Here is a 22,018-nt window from a genome sequence, read left to right on the forward strand (position 1 = left end):
TACAGTGGATAGAAACCTACCCCACATCAGAAAGGGCCAGATTCTTGTCAGTCCCCTAACATTTGTGAGCTACAGGACAAGGGCAGGTCACTGCACCTCAGCTCTGTAGAATTTAGACGCTGCAGAGCCAAGTGCCTATATTCATTAGGTGAGGAAGTTTCCTCATTGGGATTTTTTTTTACAGCAATGAAATCACAGGTTCTGACCAAAAGAAAGACCATTACAAAATTTAAAACCATCAACAACAAATCAAATGCTCAAAATGAGGATTTAAATCTTAACTACAGTGCTTGACCTTCAACTAGGTAGGTCCAAATGAAAAATAAGCAGGGGGCGGGAAGCTTTTATTCTCTGTTGCTTTCCATGTCTCTCTCTCTAGTTCTCCTACCTCAGGCTCATTCTCTTGCTCTCTCTTACTGGATCTCTTCCACTGTCTCCTAAAATTGAGTCTGTGAACAAACTTTAGCCTCTTTGGTCTCTACCCAAGGCTGTTAAGGGCAGGCTTTTCTCCCAGTGACCCCAAGACAGACATGGCATGAGTCAGACTCTTCCCCCACCTTCGAGCATGGTAATGGAGGAACAAAGATTGGGGAGCAGAGGTGACAGAACACTCAGCCTTTCCTGGACCTCTGGGGACCTTCCCTATATGAAAGACCAGAGGTGGGACGTGATCTGGGGGCTGTCCCCTTCTCTCCCATGAATCACACCAGGTTACCTACTGCCATCACCACCGCCAGCCCTTCTGAGTCCCCAGGTGACTGTTCAGAATATTCTTGAGTAAATTTCATTTAAATATGTATCATAAACAGGTTCCCTACCCACTCTTTCTTTTTCTCTCATGGTCATTGACTTACCACAGAAGCTCTCATTCGGAGAGGCATTTGTTGCCAAGAGCAAAAATTAAAATGACTGGAAGAACTTAATCATATCTCCTTTTCATTTTAAGTAAAATCTTGTGAACTCAAAGAAATAGCACAAATTCAAATTGGTCTACCTTTCGTGAGGCTAATTCTCTTTCTCTCTTCTCTATACCCTTACCTTCTCTCCTACAGCTAGGAAGCATGTATGTTTGTAGTTCTTCTGATTTCCTTTTAGATCCTTCTTCATAGCATGTTCCATATTTTCTTATTGTATACTTCAGTTACCAGTTTTGTAACCAGATTATTGAACACAAGTTTGGACTGATACCATAACAGATCTTATCTTTTAGGTGGCTAAATGTACTGTGGGCCTTATAGAGATTTTAGAATGTATCTCCAAAGCTTTTACTGGGGGGGGAGGCGGGTGTGTGTGTGTGTGTGTGTGTGTCTGTGTCTGTGTCTGTGTCTGTGTCTGTGTGTATGTTGGCCACAGGGGTGAAAGACTTGGTGACTTTGGTATACCTCACTTCCTGTCCTATGAAGTAACAGGACACATTGCTAAAGTTTGATATGATGAAATCTTACATTTTTTCTGAAGAGGCTTTGTTCACTTGTTTCTGTAATTCTTGACTCTTTGTGACCCATTTGGGATTTTCTTGGCAAAGATACTGGAGGGGTTTGCCATTTCCTTCTCTTTTCCAAACACCAGACTCAGGCAGACTTGCCTGAGGCGTGGAATCAAAGGAAATGTCACTAGCTTCAGTCTTCTACCTGGACTTCAGTGCCACTTACTTGAAGGGCATATGTCTGATCTCAGGCTTAGGACACACGTGGTTTCACCTGCAGAGCCTGAGGGTTGTGGGAGTCTCACTCTGACTTGTATTGTTATCTGGGTTGATCATCAGTTCCCTGAGTTTTCTGGTAGACTTCTGTAAATGAATTCACACTTGAAGGTGACTTCTCTGTTAAAATAACAATCATTTAACTATCTTTTATTTTGTCTTTGCCTTCCAAGTTCCTTGCACGTGTAGTAGGCACTCAGTAAATGCTTCTTGAGTTACATAGGCTCAGATTACCTAATGACTTATCTAAATATAGACAAAACTGAAATTCTGTAGTGTCGTATTATGTATAATGTTCAGTGGTGCCACAAAAGTTAGTTCTCTTTATTTTAAAATATAAAAATCAGTCAAAAACATGGAAAGGATGTCATTGTATCAAAACCTCTCACTTTACAAATAAAGAATCTGAGGTCCAGCATGGCGGAGTGATTTGCCCTTCATCACACTGACCAACAGTAATCTAGAAAAGGGACAGTTAGGGGGTATAGTGGATAAAGTGCAAGGCTGAGGTCAGGAAGATTCCTTTTCTTCAGTTCATGTCTGGCCTCAGACACTTACTAGGTGTGTGACTGGGAAAGTCACTTAACTCTGTTTGCCTCACTTTCCTCATCTGTAAAATGAGCTGGAGAAGGCAATGGCAACCCCCTCCATTATCTTTGCCAAGCAAACCACTGGAGAGTCGGACATGATTGAAACAAATACATAATAATGACAATCTAGAAGAATCTTTCTGCACACAAAATGTCACAGCTACTTTATTTTTATTCACTTGACAAAGTACTTTCATTGTACCTTCCATTTAGGCTCTGTTGTCTAGAACAGAATTCCATTAACTATTGGTCATGGAATAATTTGGGGCTTGAAATACAGTAACTGACCATATCAATATTGGTCAGAGGTTATAATGTGGTATACATATGTTGAATGGAGTAGGGATGGTTAGAAGAAAGTGAGAATAAAGTAAGTCCGTTGTCACATCAGAATTTTGGAGATGAGCCAGAATAGCGTTGGGCTTCTGTTGTTTAAGGAGACTTGTAAATATTTGAAATGAGAGCCATGGAAAGGCTCAACACTCTGTGCTGCCCTTTCCCCCTGGACTGTCAGTTTGCACTTCTGCTTTCAGGGCATTTGGGCTCTTACACTCGATTTCAGTGATTTTCTCTCCAACTCAGCCAAAGGTTTCTCTTTGACCTTTGACTCACCTAATCCAACTATACTTTAGCAATTATAAATGATATAGTCACTATTGCATCATCCTTCAGCTGCTTCCTGTTGTTCCTGCTGTCACCAGAGACCAAAGACTTCTGCCGTAATCTTGTGCTTTATTTACACTACCATGTACTGTCCCCTCTCCTCTTCTCTCTTCACAACTTCTGAAAAGAAAGTGCTTTCCTTCTCCTTTCACAAAATCACAGAATTTCAGAGTTGGAAGAGGCTTCAGTGACCATCTTAGTTCAGTTCCTGTGAGAGTCATAGCTCAGTAAAGTTTTCTTCTCTTTCTTCCTCTCCCGTCCCTGGAAAGTATTATTAGCTTCACAATTTTGTCATGGAACCATTCTTAACAACCTAGTTTGGAAAACAGTACTCTGTGAGAGAAAGTGGCATTCAAAGCCTTCTGCAGTGTGACCTATGTTCAAGTCTTGTCCTCCTTGATTTCCTCATACAGATGTCCTCCATGTAGAATGTTATGGTCACTGCATCTGAAACATGTTATGTGCCTTTACTCATAGTATGTTGCCCCTGCCTGATATGATCTCCCTCAGTTTTGCTGTCATTATCCTAGCTGTTTCTAGTTTTTCTGACTTTTATAACCATCCTTGGCAATACTAACCCATAATGATCTCCATCCCTCCTTTGTACTCTAGGAGACCTTAGTATGCATTATCTGCCACTCAGAATCACAGAGACTCCATGTTGGAAAAGACTTTAGAAACCAGCTTTCCCATCCCCTAGCCAAGCAGAGAGCTTCTCTCCACAAACCTGGAAAATAGTTGTCCAATGTAGGTTTGAAGCCTTGCAATGAGGGGAAGTCCCACTATTTACCAATATAGCATATTCTTTTGGAATCACTCTGATTGTTGTAAGGCAATTTATCCTTGCATTAAGCCTCAGCTTGCCTCTTTGCAGCTTCTACCCCTTGTGAAGGGTAGAAGTGGATTCATAGCTCCTTTGGGGCCAAAGAGAATCAGGCCAATCTCTTTTGCAGGTGACAGCCCTTTAAAAATTCATAGACAGTCATTAGTTTCTTCTGTTCTCCAGGTTAAACATTCTCACTTTCTCTGTCCAGTCCTCATGTCTTTATTTAAGTGGTTTCACCATCAATCTCAGGGTTAATAACATCTTTCCTAAAGAGAAACCTGTAGAACCAAACGTAATTCTCCAAATGTGGTCTGGAAGCAGGGCAAAATACAGTGCCTCCGACCTCCTTAGTTCTGGACACTGCTTCTCTTAAAGCAGCCTAATATTCTTTTAGTTTGTTTTTTTTGTTGGGGTTTTTTATGGCTGTATCTCACTGCTGATTCATATTTTGCTTGTATTCTGCTAAAATTCCCAGGTCTTTTTCTCATGAACTGTTATGTCCTCATGATTCCTTCATCTTGCGCTTGTGAAGTTGTTTTGTTTTGTTTTTAACTCTATTGTAAGGCTTTAAATTTATCTCTATTAAATTTCATTTTATCCATTTCACCCAGTATCCTGACCTGTCAAGCTGTGTTTGGACCCAGACTATAATCGTTACTGTTAATTTGTGAACTTGCTTGCTTGCACCCTGGTAGTAGCAGGCCTTTAATAAATGCTTACTGATTGATTGACTCATGCACAGATTCATGGGATACTCCACTAACTAACTTCCTTCCAAGATGATGCTGAACAATTAACAGCTAATCTTTGGATCTGTCCTTTCATTTGCTTCTCCATCTACCTAACTATACTACTGTCTAGCTACATATCTTCTCCTTTTCTTAGGAATGTCATAAGAGATTTTGTCAAAATCTTTGCTAAAGTCTAAATAAACTATATCATCTTCACTTTCTTGTGACCATGAATAATCCTGTCAGAAAAAGAAAATGAGGTTAGTCTGGCATGACCTGTTCTTGATGAAACTATGCTTTCATTTCTAGAATGTTTGTCAACTATCCCTGTAATAATACATTCAGGAATTTTGTCAGGAAGTATAGGGAACCTTGTTGACCTATAGGTTTCAAATTCCAATTTCTTCCTTATTCTTTTTTGAAAATTGGAAAATTTGCCTTTCTCCATGATATAGTTCATGTAGACCTCGTGTCTTGGAAGTTATCAAGGACTGCAAGATCCTTTTTCCCTTGGGAATCAACTAACATCACTTGAGCTGTTTTTTCTCCTCCTTTTCAATCCAAATAGTATTCTCCTTGCAGAGCAAATAGAAGTAAAATTATGAACTGACTAGCTCTGTCTTCCACTAACATTGTATCATCCACCTTGAGCTATGCTTCTATCCCTTCTTTGACCTGCATCTTTCCTTCAATCTAGCTTAAAAAAAAAATAGACTTTTTGTTTTCCTTAACTGTTCTCAACACTGTCAGCCCATTCTGAGTTCTTGTGATTCTGATACGCTTCTTATAGAACCATAATGTGATTTTGTTTTCATTCTCCATTCCCTACCTTTGCCTTCATCTTGGGTCTCCAAAAAAGAATTTGATGATTTTCCTGTAAATCTTCAGTCATTTCTCTAAACCAGAGGTTTTAAACATGTGACTCTCAACATTCCATGACCTGAACCCGATTAAAATGTGGCTCCTATCTGATTTTAATGTGTTGATATATTTTTTTAAAAAAGAAAGAAACATGTATGGTTTTCTAAGAAGCCTATAGGGATACTTATGTACAATTTAGTGGCCCCCATTTCTGTTTGTTTGACATTCTCTCTTTTCTTCCTCATCAAAATTGTGTCTCTGTCTTCAGAATTTCGCTCTTAAGTTTCTTACCTTCGTGGACTGACTTCCAAGTAGACTTTTATACCCTGGAATCTTACCTATGATTTGTCTAATCTTTTGAAAGCTGCTTACCTAAAATCATGTCAGACCGTGCCTGGCTTTCCTCTCCTTTTAGTAACAAATTCTAAGATAGACTAATCACGTCCCACCAAGATTTACATCATTTCCTCCCTCAGCAAACAAATTCTTGTTGGTTAAGATTCAATCTGGAATCAAAGTTGCTTTTCTTGGGTCTTTTACCATCTGGTAGATGATATTATTGTTGTCAGTAAGTTATTAGTGTTCTGTTTTGGTCAGAAAGAAGAGAAAGGGGAGAAGATAAGATATTCAAGTTTCTCATCACTGTGTTGATATGCCTCTGTCATGGGAGCTTTCCCCTCCTAGGCTGCCTTCTATCTGTTCTGTATACATTTTCTATTTACCCATTGTATTTCACGAGTTCATATTATTTTGTATTTATCTATGTCCTTAAAAGCAATAATGATGGTATTTTTTTTGTCTGTGTATCCTCAGCACCTACTGTAATGCCTCATGCTCTCAGTGAATGGCTTGTTGGCCAGCTCATTTGGCCAAGTGCACTGCACTGGAACTTCCCCCAAAGTGCTTAGCCAGCATTCTTCTTTCTGCTTGCAGGGTGCAGTGCCCAAAGGAAATGCCACAAAGGAATTCATCGAAAGTTTACAGTTGAAGCCAGGGCAAGTAGTATACAAGTGTCCAAAGTGCTGTAGCATCAAACCTGACAGAGCGCATCACTGCAGGTATGTTCATGTCGTATAGGTTATATGGGTCATGTAGGTTAAAACAAACCTGCTGCCACTGATAGGTGGCCGGCCTCAGCTCTGTGTGATTAATCAGAGGTCAAGCTTGAAGGCTCTTATCTCAGAGGCATGTGTGGGTTGTGGGTTTGTTCCTTTTCACATTCTCTTCATGGGCAATTTGGGTTAAAAAGCCAAGTTTAGGGAAGTGTGCGTTATCATTTGTGTGAAGTAGCTGACAGACTTCTTCATAGTCTTTAATGGTCCTGGCTGTGAATTGTATTTTTATTTATTGTTTATACTCTAATATAATGTATAATACTTTGTTTAGATTTAATATAAAATATATGCGTTATATATAATAGAATGTTTAATATAATTATATAATAAAATGAATAATTTTTATATTCATTTTATTATCATAAAGGCCATTTACGGTGTTATCATCCTGTTTTTAAAAGTGCTCACAGGAAACTCAATGATGTATAGGCATCCATATTGACATTGTGGATCAAGAGCTGGGTCTGGCGTCAAAGACCTGAGTTCAAATTCAGCCTCAGACACTTACTAGCCTTGTGACCTTGGGCAAGTCACTTAATCTCTGTATACCTGTTTCTTAAGCTCTGAAATGGGGATGATAATAACATCTACCTCCAGGGTAGTTTTGAGGGTAAAATGAGACAGTATTTGTAAAAAGTTTTTAGCACAGTGTCTGACACTTAGTAGGCATTTAATAAACACTTGTTCCTTTCCTCTGTGTGTACATACATGCACACTGCAGCAGTCACCATGAAGCTGGAAAGGCTTGGAGACCAGGCTGTCTAAGCATCAGCCTACCTTAGTTTGGGGAGGCTCCATGCACAATTCCTGTTAAGGAATTCTTTTGGCTCCAGGGACCCTTGACAGTTCTATGGCATAAAGGGGGCATTTTGCATCAGGGGAAGGCTGCCAGTCTTAGTGAAATCCCAGCTCCTTAAACATGAGCAGCTATAGATACACAGGACAAGTCTGCTGTCGCCATGACATATGAATAATTAATTAAGAGAATTCTTAGGGAAATCACTAAAAAGACACCGTCACATACTTCCTTTAGGTAATATACAGGTAGACGTTTTAACTAAAACCTTTATTCTTCCTGCTGCCCTGTTTGAGGTTGTTGTTAACTTTGGCCAGTAACAGATTCCAAGACCATTTTGAAATATTGCCTTTCTTGTAGGATCATTTCATTTTATTTTTCTCTGACAGTGAAGGAAAGATTTATGGATATAAGAATGTGGTGTTTTCAAAAGGCAAGGACTAAAAAGTTAGATTTGTAGGATGAAAGTACAGAGATAACTAGAGTCTTTCCTTTCTCTCCTCTGCTGAGCATTCTGCCACCACCAGATGTTCTGCCAGCCCTTTTCTCCCTGCCCACCTCCATGCCTTCTCACACTATGAGCTAAATGAGATATTGCTGAGCACTAGGAAACACATCAGCTCAGTCCAAACAAGAGGCACTGATTCAGATGAGCCAGAGCGATGGTGCATGTCACTTATTCATTTTACTAAGAATGCTCTTTGACAGCTGCTCAATTCTGAACGATACAAAGTATCTTTTGGCCCACAGTTTGGAGCAAATGAAAGCATGGTCTTTGATTAAAGCCAAAACCACCAGCCTCCTAGACAGAATCAATGCCATGGACCTGACTTGACTTGACAGACTTTATTACTCTCTGTTTATATAGAAAATTAAATGTCAACCTTCTTTGTACCCAGGGTGTGCCTCTGTGTGTGTGTCTTTCTGTCTGTCTGTCTTTGTATCTGTATGTCTGTGTGAACTCCCATGGGTTCAGTTCTCATATCTATGCAGATGATTCCCAGATCTATACAAGGTATCTCAGAAGTCTTAGTGGAGTTTTTAACATAAATAGTAATGTTTCACCATATTAAAACTGCTCTTTTGGGACACCCTGTTTATTGAACCCAAATATTTTTCCTGAGTTCCAGCCCCATGTCACCAACTGCCTTGTAAACATCTTGAATTGGTTATCCCATAGGTATTATTAAACTCTGTGTCCAAAACAGAACTTGTTGTCTTTCTCCAAAACTTCTCTTTTCTCAGCTTCCCTAACACTGTCAGTTGTCCAGATTTGTCATCTTGGCATCATACTCAGCTCCTCATTCAAACTCAGCCCATGGATCCCACCTGTTGTCACATCCTGGTGTTTCTAATTTTATAGCATCTCTATTATCTGTCCCTTTATGCCACTCACCCAGCCTCCACCATGTGTGCCCCCTCACTATCTCCTTCTGTACTGTGGAAGTAGACTTCTCATTGGTCTCCTTTGCTCAGTTTTCTCTACTCCAGACCATACTCCACTTGGCTGCCAAAGAAGTGTGCATGTGTGTGAGAGAGAAAGAGAGAGAGAGATTCAGTAAATTCCAATGGTTTCCTTTCACCTCCAACATCAAATATGAAATTCTCTGTTTACAACCTGGCCCCCTTTGGCCTTTCAGGATTCTTAGATCTTACTTCTCTACACATCCAGCTACACTGACTTACTGGGATTTCCTCAATTTAACACTGCATTTCCCATCTCTATGCTTCTGCACAGGCTGTTCCCCATGCCTAGAATGCCCTTCTCCCTCACCTCTCCCTCTTGGTTTCCCTGACTTTTTTCAAAACTCAGCTCTAGTCTATCTCTTGCTGTTTCTCCCTCCTCCTCTTTCTCCTTCCCCCCACTAGCTGCTAATCCCTTTTTTTCTGAGACTGCTTTTCCTTCCGTTCTATTGTATCCCCAGCACTTCACTCAGTGCCTGGCACATTAAAGGCTTAATTAATGCTTGTTGATTGACTGACATTCTATGCACTTGTCCTCCTAAATCAAGCCTTCTACCCTCTCTCTCATTTCTTCCCCCACCCCAAGTAGCCTCACAGAATTTCAAGAAAATTTAACCATGTTGTACATCTCAGAAATTATTGCTTTTTTTAACTCTGTGAGTCTTCTTCCCAGAGCTGTGGTAGTATCTACAGTCCTTTTGTTCAAAGGAAATACTTGTGGCCAGAGATCCTCTATAACCCTAGTGCTATTTGCTATCCTCAGCCAGAGTCTCTTTGGGGGCTGCACCTTTGAAGTTTGGTGATCTCCAAACCTTTCCTGTAGATGTGAGCAGTCTGAGGCAAGTCTTGCATGTAGCATAGAAGGGAAAAACTCCAGGACAGCTGGGTTGCAGGCAGTGGTGTTCCTCTTGCTAATAGGAATCTCTCTTGAAAGAGGCTGCCAAGATCAGTGCCTTGAAGGGTCATTCTTCTAGGGCTAAGGGGTAAGGAGATGAAGCATCCCAACTTTACCTTTGTTCAACAAACAGTACTCTTACTCCTAACCTGTCAGCAGGAAGTCGCTCCTAACCCCTCTTCTCATACCCTCTCTTATTTCCTGTTCATCTTGTATGTAGATTGTCCATATTTGTTTGTTGACTCCTCCATTAGATGAACTCCTCGAAAGCAGGATAGTCTTTTGACTCTTTTCATATTCTCAGCAATTAGCACAATGCCTAGCACACGGTAGGCACTTAATAAATGTTGATTGATTGGTTGGCCTAGTAGAAATGCAGTTACCTCCTAGACGTTTGAAAGAGAAGTGTGTTTGCTAAAAGAAGCTTGATCCTTTGACCTCACCTCCTTTTCTTTTTCCTGCTTTCTCATTAAGTACTGTAGTCTTAGATTATCAAAGACCTGTTTCCCCAAGCTCTCTCTGTTCCAAGTCTACATTCATGCTTTTTAGATTGCATTTTGGTTACCATTTACATTGATAAAGGAAGATGAACAGGGTCCTGCTGATGAGGAGATACCAGACCCCTTGGAATCTGTCTAACCTTCTGGTTTGCGTACTGAGTGTCAGTAGAACAGAAGGAGGTCCTTTCCCCAAAATAGGTATTTGCATGCTGGTAGAAAGTATTCTGTGTCAGAGGTCTTGCATCAAGTGCATCCTCTGGTTTTTATCAAACATTTGGGGAAATGCTTTGAGGTGGGTCCTTCTGCAACAGTCATTTAAAAACCTCCAAATGAAGGGTGATATGTCTTCAACAACACAATGCTCTGATCCAACAGGTGACATGATTAAAAATTCCTTTCTCCAGATCATACAGATAAGTTCCAGACTTTGGAAATGGACACCCTCCTCTCCTCTGCCTTGTAGAATCCCTAGAAGGTGCCGCCTCTGCCAGGCTTTCCCTGGTCTCCCCCTTTTCCAGCGTTGTTCATTCTCTCTTCCTCTCAAAATTACTTTGAATTAATTTATTTGTGCTTAGGTCATATCCCCTCAGTCGAGTATAAGCTCCTTGGTGTCAGGTATTGTTTCTAGTTTGTTTGGGGTTTCTTTGGTCTTTTTCTCCCAGCTGTTGAGAATGATGGTGCTTAATCAATCTTAGCTGACTTAAATTAAATTATTTCCATACTTTCCTTGTTACTGTGTTTTTGTGCCATCATTAGTAGATTATGATGCTTCTGCCGACCCACCATGTGCTTTTGAGTTGTTCTCCAGTAGGGGTGATAGATCTGTGCTGTCATTACTTTCCTCTCTTGTGACTCAGTATTGCCAGTTGTCAAATTAAGGATATTGGATCCGGGGCTAAAGAACTATAGGGCAGGCAACTGCATGGCCCTGTCTTCATTACCAGCCATTGATAAATGGTGAAGCTTGGCTTCTTAGATATTTTTGTTACTGTTGAACATGGCACCAAAAATGGAAATTGAGACCAATTGAAACACCACTGAAAAGCCATCCAAATTGAGTAGCTCCCTTGTAGCTGCACACCCTACTTCTTTTCAGCTGAGCCTGTGTTTGAGCAGCTGTTTTCACCTCAAAAGAAAGACTCAGCCCAATTTCTACTTATACTGAAAGACCATTCTGTGTCTCTTGTATCAGTTCTTAAGCCCCTGTCATCAGTTTTCTGTTCTTCCTGAAGTATATTTGTTTTTCTTATCTGGCTGTACAGCTTACCTTTATTCTTTTTGAAGTTACACCCTTCCTGTGTTTATACTTTTTCCCTTTTAGAGGACTGTGGCAGAAAAAAAGAAATGATTTGTGTAACTGCTTGTCTGAACTCTTGGGGTGCTTCTGTCAAGACTCTGGGCCACTTGGAACTTCTCTCTGCCCTAGAAACACCCCCTCACAAAGACTCAGAGTAAATAGAGATAGTAGAGCCACTTCAAAGCTTAGAGTAGGGCTGGGGAACCTGCAGCCTTGAGACCACATGTGGCCCTCTAGGTCCTCAAGTGAGGGCCTCTGACTGAATCCAAACTCCCCAGACAAACCCCCTTAATAAAAGGATTTGTTCCATAAAATTTGAACTCAGTCAAAAGGCCACACCTGAGGACCTAGAAGGGTGCATGTGGTTCCCCACCCTGCAGGTTCCCCACGCCAGCTTAGAGCCAAGAATTCAGTTCTTTGGTTTACTTCATCAGCAGTGAATTTTTATATTGAGGATTAAAGAATTTTTGGGAAAGATTGGATTCTGGTACTGTTCTCCTTGCTGCTCCTGTCCACTTACCACTTCTTTAGCTTTCAAATTCCAAATTATCCCTTTCTCCCACAGTCCTTCAGTCAAGATGCTTCTCTACAGATAACGGTAGCCTTTGTAGTGCTGGCAGAGGGAAATTAGACACAAGTATGCTAGAATGGTAGCTAAAACTAGGCTTTGGCCTTTGGTCTGGGAGTGATAAGATTTGGACCTTACTAAACATAATATCTTTCTCCCGTTTGTTTATAGGTTAAAAAGCTGTTTCTTACATAAACTGATAATACTAGTAGTCTTCTATTTTCAGAAGGGTTTCATCATACCTTCTTGCAAGCATACACACTCTCTCTCTCTCCCTCCCACTCCCTCTCTCTCTCTCCCTCCCCCTCCCTTTCCCTCTCTCCCTCCCTCCCACAATATTGCTGGATTGTCAGTATGACAGATGGCAGGGAATAAGGGATCCTCTTCCATTTTTCTAGGTGGCTAGGTGCTCTAGAGTATTGATTGAACTTGGAGTTAAAAACTCTTGAATTTAAATCCTGCTTCACTAACTTTGTGATCTTAAGTCATTTAACCTTTGTGAGTAGGATTAATCATAGCACTTAACCTCACAGGGTGATTATAAGGAACTCAGTAATACTTGTAAAGTACGGTATACATGTTAGCTGTTATTGTTGCTGTTTCTGGGATACTTTGGTTTTGTCTCTTTGTTTACATGTAGCCTTTCAGATAAGGTGACAGTATTGTTCAAGGTCGACTCTATTCACTTTTTCAGTGTTTGTAAGAGATGCATTCGAAAGATGGATCACCACTGTCCCTGGGTTAATAACTGTGTGGGAGAGAATAACCAGAAGTACTTCGTACTGTTTACAGTAAGTTTGCTTTATAAAGTTTGTTCCTTGACCGTTCCCAAAGCAGTAATTCCAAAAAGGATCAATGATCTTCTGAATGTTTGATTGGTCATAATGAACCATTGATACTGTTTAAAATACTGTACTTGGGACCGTGGCCATTTAGACAGATTACATGAGGGCCACCTTTATTTCTATCTCCTTGGAAAGAGACTGTCCTGACCTAATGAGTGACATAATTTAAAGAATTTCATTTTGGTCATTTAAAGTAGCTTGGAGTTTTTTTAGGATCTTCCCAACCCATTCTTAGAACCATAGAACGTGACAGCTAATGGTCACTGATAGCCAGGATTCACGTGCTGAGATCAGCCCTGCCGGGGTCACAAAATCAAAACTACAAGACGGCCAACATCAGAAGAAAGGGGCTGGGACAAAACTCTCCCAGGCCAGCAGGAGGCTGCCTGCAGCACTGGTGGCCAGCTGCCAACACCTTTATCAAGGTACCCCAGATGGGCCAGGGGCGCAGGCCAAAATTGCTCTTTAGACAGATTTCCTTTCCCTCCTCTGCGTCCTCCCTGACACCCTGCCACCATCCCTAGTTCTCACACAGCTGAAAGGCCTCAGACTTGATTTCTTCAGCTTCTCCAGCCCCTGAAGCTACATTTTTTCCGTGTTTTTGTTGCAGATGTATATAGCTCTCATTTCCCTGCATGCCCTCATCATGGTGGGATTTCATTTCCTATATTGCTTTGAAGAAGACTGGACAGGTGAGTATCAGCCAGTGTTTCCTTCCCCCAAGCAGAGGTTAAGAGCAGACTTTGAAGGTTTGGTCTTGGGTTAGGGTTACTTATTTTATTAACTTCCCTGCAAATCATAGGAGGGAAAGAAAAGAAGATCCAACCAGTCTTAGTAAGGCAAAGCAATCTACTCAGCATTTATCATCTCGGTGCAAAGTCAAGTCACAAGATGAAAATTCTTAGACAGTACCTAGGGAAAATACAGCCAAGAAGAGCAGTGTATCCGCCATGGGTTGGTGCTGAACTGAGATCAGTTCAGGGGAGAAGGAGGAATGCTCAGAAACCTAGAGAGGAAAAGTGTCTGCTTTTTTACATAAGATGAGGCAAATGACACAAGGCAGTTTATCTTCCTCTGGATTAGCTTCACTTGAACTGGACACATAAATCTTAGTGTTCTAATAGGGAGATGAAGTTTTCCCAATAAAACCTTGTTATTTGTTAGAAATGGAGAAAAATGTTTATCAAAATGTGATGTTTAAGAGCAAACAATGGAACCTCCTCCAAAGAGCCTCCAGAACCTTATAGGTCCTGAAAGAAAAGCAGGCGCTGCCTGAATGAAAGGAGCTGTTGTTGAGCCACACTTTTCCCACTCACAATCTTTGTGTAAAATGTTGAAGAGTGAGGTCTGCCGACCTTAACTGTGTGTGCAATGCATGATGCTCAGCTTTCTAATAGAGGCATCGTAAGGATCCCAGAGTGTTCATGTCATTAGAAAGTCATCATTTTTGTGATGTCTTCTGCTCTCTCTTTATTCCCTCATTCATGTTTTCCTGTTCTTCTGTTCTCTGTATGTCATGATGTCACTAAAAGGAGAGGCATTGTTATCTACTGTCATGGACCAGGCTTCTGACTTAAGGATATGGATGGGGAAGGGAGTGGGTCAGAGACTCCATGCACCAGGCTTATTTCTCCTATAGCTAGCACTCCAGGGCAGTACAGGCTGCACAAGCCACAATACTAGAAGTTTGAAATTCAAATTAAAGAATGGATTTGATCTCTGCCTTCCTAAGGGGCTTACAGACTAATAAAGAGACAAGACAGAAAAATGTATAATGAGCACAAACAATAAGTGTTCCTAGAAGAAGGTGACCAAGAAGTTACCCAGAATTTCCATCTGATTCTGGGATGTGCTGTAATATTTAGGCACTTAAACTAAGATTAAAGTTAGTTGACAGCACACATCAGGGAGGGGAAATATTGTAAAAAATGTCCTAGAGATGGAGGAACTGTACTAGAATAGGCTAGAATTAAGGATTTGTTCACCTGAGGAGTCAGAGTGGTAGTACAGACACAGACTCCCAGGCACAGGGATGACCCATAACACAGTGATGTGTCTAACAACTGAGGCAGTTACTCCAAGAGGAGACAGTCCTGCATCCAAAAAGTTTGGCCTTGATTTTCATTAGGTTTGGGAGAGGGGCACTCGAGACCCTCTTGGTTCCCAGCTAATGGAGGACTGTAGGCGGAGCCACAGCAGGGTAACATGGGTCCCTGAAGGTCTCTTTTCTATAGCAAAACCCTGTTTAACCCATGCTAACTGGAACCAAGCAGAATAAAAAAGTATCATGGCTAATTCACAGAGCTTTGTTTTCCAAAGTTCTTCTAGTCTGTCTCAAAAGATTCTTTTTAAGAAGGGCTTTTTGTTCAGAAACATTGGGCCAGGTGGCTTCTGAGGTCCTTTTTAACTTGAGATTCTACCTCAGTGAACTGCATCTCCCTGCACTGTTTGCACAGACATAGTAGCCAGTAGTAATGACAGAAGCTCTCATTTCTAAGAGAGTCAGGGCTCACAAAGTCCATGTGTGCATCGTTCCCTCCGAACCTCCCAGCACCCTGGGAAGTGGGAGCTGCCGCTGTTGTTGCTGTCTGGCACAGGAGGAAGCTGAGGCTTCAGAAAGTAGTGACATCATCTGTCGATCCCTTTGTGCAGAACTAATATGGTCATTGCAAGAACCAGGTGAAACCTGAAGCAAGTCAGTGACTGTGCCTTTAAAAATCCTACCAGATCAGAGTAGTGCCAACCAGAGTCTTCAAGTAGGTGAGCCTTCATTTTAATTTAAAGAAGGGAAGACCAAAAACATATGTAGTCAGGAGGGAAAAAGACACAAAGGGATGCTGCGAGGACGTTTTCTTCAGTGCTTTATTCCCTACGTTCTATTTAGAATGATTAGGGCCCAGAAATCTTCATGCCCCAACAGCCTGATACATGGTGCTGTGCCACAAGGCCAGGACTTCTTGAGTCCTCACTAACTGGCTCCTGAAAGCCTCGTTCAGCAAAGATGGGGAGGAAGCTTCCTCTCAGAACCCAGGATCCCAAGGGCAGAGGCAAGGTTCTGCAGAGCGGGCAGCATGGTTTGGAAATGGCCAGGAAGTCCCAATCTAGCTGGAAAGACAAGCCCTGTGCACATGACAAATTAAAGACTAATGTAAGAGTTAAGTCATGATAAACCTAGCAGTACCAGAGGTCTCCCAAGGCAGGCAGTACACAGTCACTTACCAGTGAAAGTTGGCCAAAAAAGATGTGACACTCCGAATGCCAGTGCTGCTCCTTGCACTGCCCACCTCTCAAGTTTGTTGAGAGGAAACTCGAAGAAACTCAGGAGTTTTGTAAACTTTAAGCAAAAGAGGAGTGTCACTTACAGCCTTTCCTATTAGCAGTGAGGAAGCTAGAGGCAAAAGGACTGGCCCAAGGACACACAGCAGTCTCCTGATCTTTCTGCTGTGCTCAGTGGTGTGTCCTTGGGGACTGACTGCGGGAGGGGCAGTCGCTGTGTAAATGGAAGTAAAGGAGTATATTTTTGTGGACATGGTCCCCCATCATCAGCTCTGTGCAGTTGTCATATTGTCCTCTTCCCAGCTGGAGGAGACAGGTCTTCCATTATGGTTGGGAAGGTGCTCAGCTAAACTGTTATCAGACTGGCCTTGAGAGAGACAGAGAGAAGAAAACCGTGTTGTCTGCATGTGAGGGCAGCCCTGCGGGGATGATCACAGGCCCATCCCATGGCTCTGTTTTCCAGAATGCAGCTCGTTTGCCCCGCCCACCACAGTGATTCTCCTCATCCTGCTGTGTTTCGAAGCCCTCCTTTTCCTCATCTTCACATCAGTAATGTTTGGGACCCAGGTACACTCCATCTGCACAGATGAAACGGTGAGTGCCCCCCTGCCCCTCTCCAACCTGGTATATCCAAGCCCAGGAATGACAAGCATGGGGACTCAGGTATGCTCCAAGGGTACAGAAGGCTAGTGAGAGTACCAGGTTTTGTGTTTACATTGTGCAGCTTTACAACTGGACCACTCTTACTGAGTCAACATGAAGGGCTATTTGGCAGGAATTTCCTCCATCTGAGATCATTAGTCATTTGAAATGTTATTGAAGGGTTCTTTTACCAAAGGAAAGTGTTCCTTCTTGTACCTCTGTAGTTCTGGGTAGCATTCTGATTTCACGGTAAACTCTGACCCTGAGAGTAGAGGAGAAAACACAAGAGGAGCTACAATTCCTTCTTCTGTAAAGCCAGCAGGGAGCAGAAGGACCGTCAGGGATTCTACACTGGTCACATGCCCTTGGGCGGCAGGGCCTCCAACTGACCTCGAGCCAGCAGCCCTCACAATGGCCTTAGAAGCCTGGGGGAATCAGGCTGGGGGAGATCTACAGGAAGAGAACCCTGAGCATCCACAGACCTGGCCCCAGCCATGCGTTGGCAGCTTCCTTTACAGTTAATCACTATACTCCTTGCTGCTGCTTGCCCTTCATTGGAGACAGAATGGCTTCTGGATTAGTTTGACCAGCAAGGAAAAATGCCGTCTCCTGAGTGCTTCAGCAGCTGTGGTAGACATGCCACGGTCCACATGTGCACGTGACTGCATTCGCACAGTGTCCCAAAAGTCTTAGTTCAGGATGCTGACCAGTTTGGACCTTCAGCAGCTTTCAGCAGCACTGAGACTTTGGGAACACCCTGTGTATCGTGTGTGTGCATGCGCACACACATACTTCTTTGAGTACCTGCTCTGTGCAAATCACCATTGTGATCTCTATGATGAGAGGAAGGGTGAGGCTACAAGGATTTATAAGACGCTATTCCTGCCTTTAGTGAGCGTACAATCCCATCTAGAACATTATCCTCGATGGGAGAGGGTAGAAAGCTCATGATTGTTCAGCTTAGTCACCTCACAGCATTCTAGGAAGGAGGGCATGAGAAACAGTTATTTTCTCTATATCAAGGAAAAGTTTCTCCTCTTCTGTGGGGTCAGTTTCTCTTCCTGACTCCCACCACTATCATTAGTCACCATTAAGTCCGTATTCTTATGTAGTGCCTTCGTGTCACAGAGAAGATCATTCCTTCCTCTCCAACTTTAACAAAAGCCCCTACTGACCAGTTGTTGGCAATTTTTTCCAAGAAAGAAAAAACTAGTGTTTGAACAAAAGACAGTCCAGCCAGGGTTCCTTTGAGAACTGCAGGCTGTCAGAACAGGGTTTCCCTGAGGAGAAGTTACAGGTGATTGGGGCAGGACCCTTTCCCTGTCCCCCACTGTGACTTCTAGAAGGGGAAGGTTAGCTCCTATAATGTAAGGTGGGGCCTGCTGGCTCCCCTTCCTTCCTCAAAGCAATGGTTGACAGAGAGCAGGGGCTGGGCATGTGCCCAGAGCCTCGGAGGACATTCCCTGGTGCTGATTGGCCTTGGTGCTGGGCCTCAGTAACTGTGTGGTTTATCTTCAGTTGGGAGAATACATTTGTCCTCCAGAGTTCTGATACCAGCTCTAGACCCTGATTTCATTTCACTGTGCGTAAAGAGTTCTAAAGTTGTTTCCATTGTAACAGGGGCTGCCTGGTCTAAGTGCTTGGAAAGGTCTGTGCTGTTGCTTTTGACATTTACTAATTTCATTTCTTACCTTTCTTGTTGATGATTTCCTTCTACTCTCGTTTAAAGTTCTCTTAACCTTTTCCCAGTTACTTGTGTATCTCTTGCTTATGCCACCCGTATTTTCACTCTCTGTGAGCACTCCTGGGGAAGCTTAACCACACTGGAAATACTGTCTGACTCTTTTTTTTTTTGTCTGCAAACTGGTCATGGTTTCTTGAAACAAATCTCCCATGAAATTGATCCCAAATTAATTATCATTATCTTTTTCATGATGTCAGGTCCCTCCTGGCTCTTATACTAGGCCCGACTTAAGAAGGAGCCACAGTTCCTGACACAAAAACAACTTGAGTTCTACATAATCAGACTTTGGAGGTGATTGTTAGATGTCTGCTACTTTTGTTGTTTTTCCCCCCTTTTTAAAAAAAGAATGCTTACAAATGTGTATCTCCTCCACCCCCCCAAAAGAAAGTTCCATATAACTTTTATCATATTCTCCTTTTATATTTTTTCCAATTTGAAAGAAGAAAAAGGAAAAAAGAAAGTATTTTCTAGATGACTTTTTTAAAACCCCACCAAGTTTTGTTTCATTTACCATATGGACGTTCCCCTCCCCCAAAACAAAACCACAGTGATGAAAGTGCTTGACTGAAAGTGTGATTATTCTTGTTTTCAGGGAATAGAACAATTGAAAAAGGAAGAGAGAAGATGGGCTAAAAAAACAAAATGGATGAACATGAAAGCAGTATTTGGCCACCCGTTCTCCATAGCGTGGCTTAGCCCCTTTGCTACACCAGACCAGGGGAAAGCAGACCCGTACCAGTATGTGGTCTGAAGAATCCTTGACCAGCACATCCACTAACCACAAAACCACATGACAGCACTACCGTTCAATAAATTTTACATGAATGTTTAAACTGAAAAAGCAAAACAAAAACATTTTTTTAACATCAAGTAAAATGGCAAGCATTGCAGAGGAAAAAAAAGCCCCCTTCTGCTGATGAGGTCCGTTTTCTCAGTCTGTCCAGGCAGTTTTTGGTGGTTGGAGCTCCTCCTCGACTTTCTCCTCCTCCCCCTCTTCCCTTCTTCCTCCTCCTCCCCATCTTCCTCTTCTTTTTTTCAAATCCTTTTATATTAATTTCCCTGGCGTTTGGTTTCTTCCCTACTTTCTGTTTGGCATAACTAACATGGAAGGGGCGCTGTTTCCTGGTGATTGTGCCCGCTTCTTCTAACTCTGCAAGTTGTGACTTTGGTGGGACTGGCCTATGGTGGTCCCAGCAGTGAGAACAGAGCGCCATCTGCCTCCGAACATCTCTGGGGGCAAGCATGGGGAGGAGGACCATCCTGGAGGCTCCCCGAAGATGGACACTCAGTCACTGAGCTGGGAAAGGTTGAGGATCAGGGAATGGAGCCAATCAGAAGGGCCCTTTGGGGCACTGGCTTCATAGGACAATGGGAGTAGCTTTAAAACAAGGCCCCGGGGCCTCTCCTCCTTGCTCCTCATGAAGGAAAAGCAGTCCTGTTTAGCTGCCTTGTTGATGGGAAGGATGGAGGGAGGGATGGAGTAAACGGGAGTAAGTCTGTTTCCACCAAATCAAGAAATTGTGCCCTCTGTTAGTAGAATGACTCGGATGGGTGATTTCTCTCAGTGAAAAAGGCCTTAGACGAAAAGAAGAATGAGAAAGCAACTTTAGGACAGCAGCTCAAGCCGTTGTTTCCTCAGTGAGATGCCAGTTAAGCAGTGAAGTGATGGGGGATGTGAGGTGGATGAGGTGGTTCAGAACATGGCCCCTGCTGCAGGGTGGCATAGACACACCCTCCCTAGAAGAATTCATTTTCAGGGATTAGCGTTTACAGACCTGTCAAGGCAAAGTCATCCTCTGGTATTTACACACCACACAGTAGTAAACACACAGACACACGTAAGTTGGAAGCAGTTTCAATGTTAAAATGCTGCCATCATAGATGACGTGGGTAGAACGAGTGGCTCTGGCCTGTGGTTTCGCAAAGCCAGGAGAAAGAAGGGTGTGTATCCTGCACACAGAACAAAAAGGTGACCCCAGTGTGTGTGACCAAGGTGCTTGGGGTTCTGTGTGGGAGCAGGAATCCAAGAATATATTTGGAGGGAGGGAGGAGGACATTTTGAATGCTGGATGTCTGAATTCTTATCAGTTGATTTTCTTTTTAATCTATTTTTTTAGCTTTCTTTTTGAGAGTATGAATGAGATATGGTAAAAGCATCAGTCCAAATCTAGGAGGGGAGAAAGTAATAATGTGCCAGTTTTCAGAAAGTAACATGAATGTGCCACATGTTTTTGAGTCTGTCAATGCTTCCATATGGAAAACACATGCAATAAAATTTTTCCAAAACTTGTTTTCTGATTTAGCTCTGTGACCTGTTGCAATATAAGGAGGAAATAAGTAAATTCTCTCTGCAATTGATGTGGTTTCTCCCCATCCCCCCCATAGTTCCTTTTTAACCAATATTCTAACACTCGTTCTCTGGGGAAAAAAAAGTGTTTGCAATTGACTCTCCCCATTGGGTGAGCAGATTCTCAAGGACCAAGAAACCTAGGTTGCTTGGGTTTCTTTGCACTAAATTCACTGTGAATTTCAGTCCTTTAGCCTCTATTACTATAGGAATGAAGTCAGGGTGATATGATTTCACACTTCAGTTATAGCAGCTGGCTTCTTGGGAGGAAGGGGAATGTCTTTTGCATGTGACCTCCTGGTTAGAAGCAAGTTAGAACAAGGAAAAGCCACAGCAAACAAAACTTTGCCTTCATCTTGCAAGTATTGTTTTGTAGAGATCTTAGCTCTTTGTGTGACCTTTCAGATGAAAACAAATCATTTCCTTCTGGTTTGATCCCCTCATTCAGTGACTTTGCCCAAGTCAGTTTCCCTTCTCTGCCTCACTTTCTCTATTTATGCAACAAATAATACTTTTACAGTGCCCGGGAGAGAATGGAACTGTCTTCAGGACCTCTTAGCAATATTTTCTAATTAGGTGGTTTAACTCTGTAATGCTACTGATGGCTTAGCTTAAAAAAAAAAAAATCAGCATTGAATCTTCATAGGAGTCTTAAAGTGGCTCACCTCCAACTTTGATCGGCTTTTTAGTAGTTTCCATGTTTAGCTGCCTTCATCCAACAACAGTCCGTCAAATTGCCCCACCCTTTCTGTCCAACTCCTCTTTGGATAGGACAGTTAGACAAAAGAAAAATATGGCTCAGTGTTTGAATGCCTTTGAAATAGAAGCAGCTTTCATTTCTAAGGACACTTCTGTTCCTTTGAGCTAAATTATGTTTCTTTCGTATCATTCAGATTTTGCCTGAGTATCTGAAGAGAGCAGTAAATGTTTTCACATGTACACATGTGCTAAATTTTCTGTGCCCTAAAAGCATAGGAAGTTTTCTCTGATCAATAATTTCTCATGTATGTGATAACATTTGCCAAAAGAAGCACATTGTAGGGTTATAAATCGTAGTCAGCTTACAGTCTTCCTTATTGTAGCATTATTGAATTTAGACTCTGATGTAGTGGAGAGAGTCATGGATGAGAAATTGGAAGACCTGAATTCAGATCTT

At 42.2% G+C, this 22,018-nt stretch overlaps 1 protein-coding gene across 7 annotated transcripts in view; it reads left to right on the forward strand.

Annotated features, from left to right (window-relative positions):
* Positions 1–22,018, forward strand: part of ZDHHC3 (zDHHC palmitoyltransferase 3) — a 60,920-nt gene that overhangs the window by 30,674 nt on the left and 8,228 nt on the right. For 5 of the 7 annotated variants that reach the window (XM_072651399.1, XM_072651400.1, XM_072651403.1 and 2 more), the window contains 4 exons: positions 6,307–6,431; positions 12,703–12,799; positions 13,464–13,545; positions 16,593–16,723. In XM_072651399.1, the coding sequence (XP_072507500.1) occupies positions 6,307–6,431; positions 12,703–12,799; positions 13,464–13,545; positions 16,593–16,723 (435 nt within the window). Of the gene's footprint in view, positions 1–6,306; positions 6,432–12,702; positions 12,800–13,463; positions 13,546–16,592; positions 16,724–19,107; positions 20,806–22,018 lie in introns of those variants that run through there. The other 2 variants (XM_072651406.1, XM_072651405.1) reach the window with 1 other exon arrangement.

The sequence above is a fragment of the Notamacropus eugenii genome, chromosome 3 (genome assembly GCF_028372415.1).
Source record: "Notamacropus eugenii isolate mMacEug1 chromosome 3, mMacEug1.pri_v2, whole genome shotgun sequence".
Classification (NCBI taxonomy): domain Eukaryota; kingdom Metazoa; phylum Chordata; class Mammalia; order Diprotodontia; family Macropodidae; genus Notamacropus; species Notamacropus eugenii.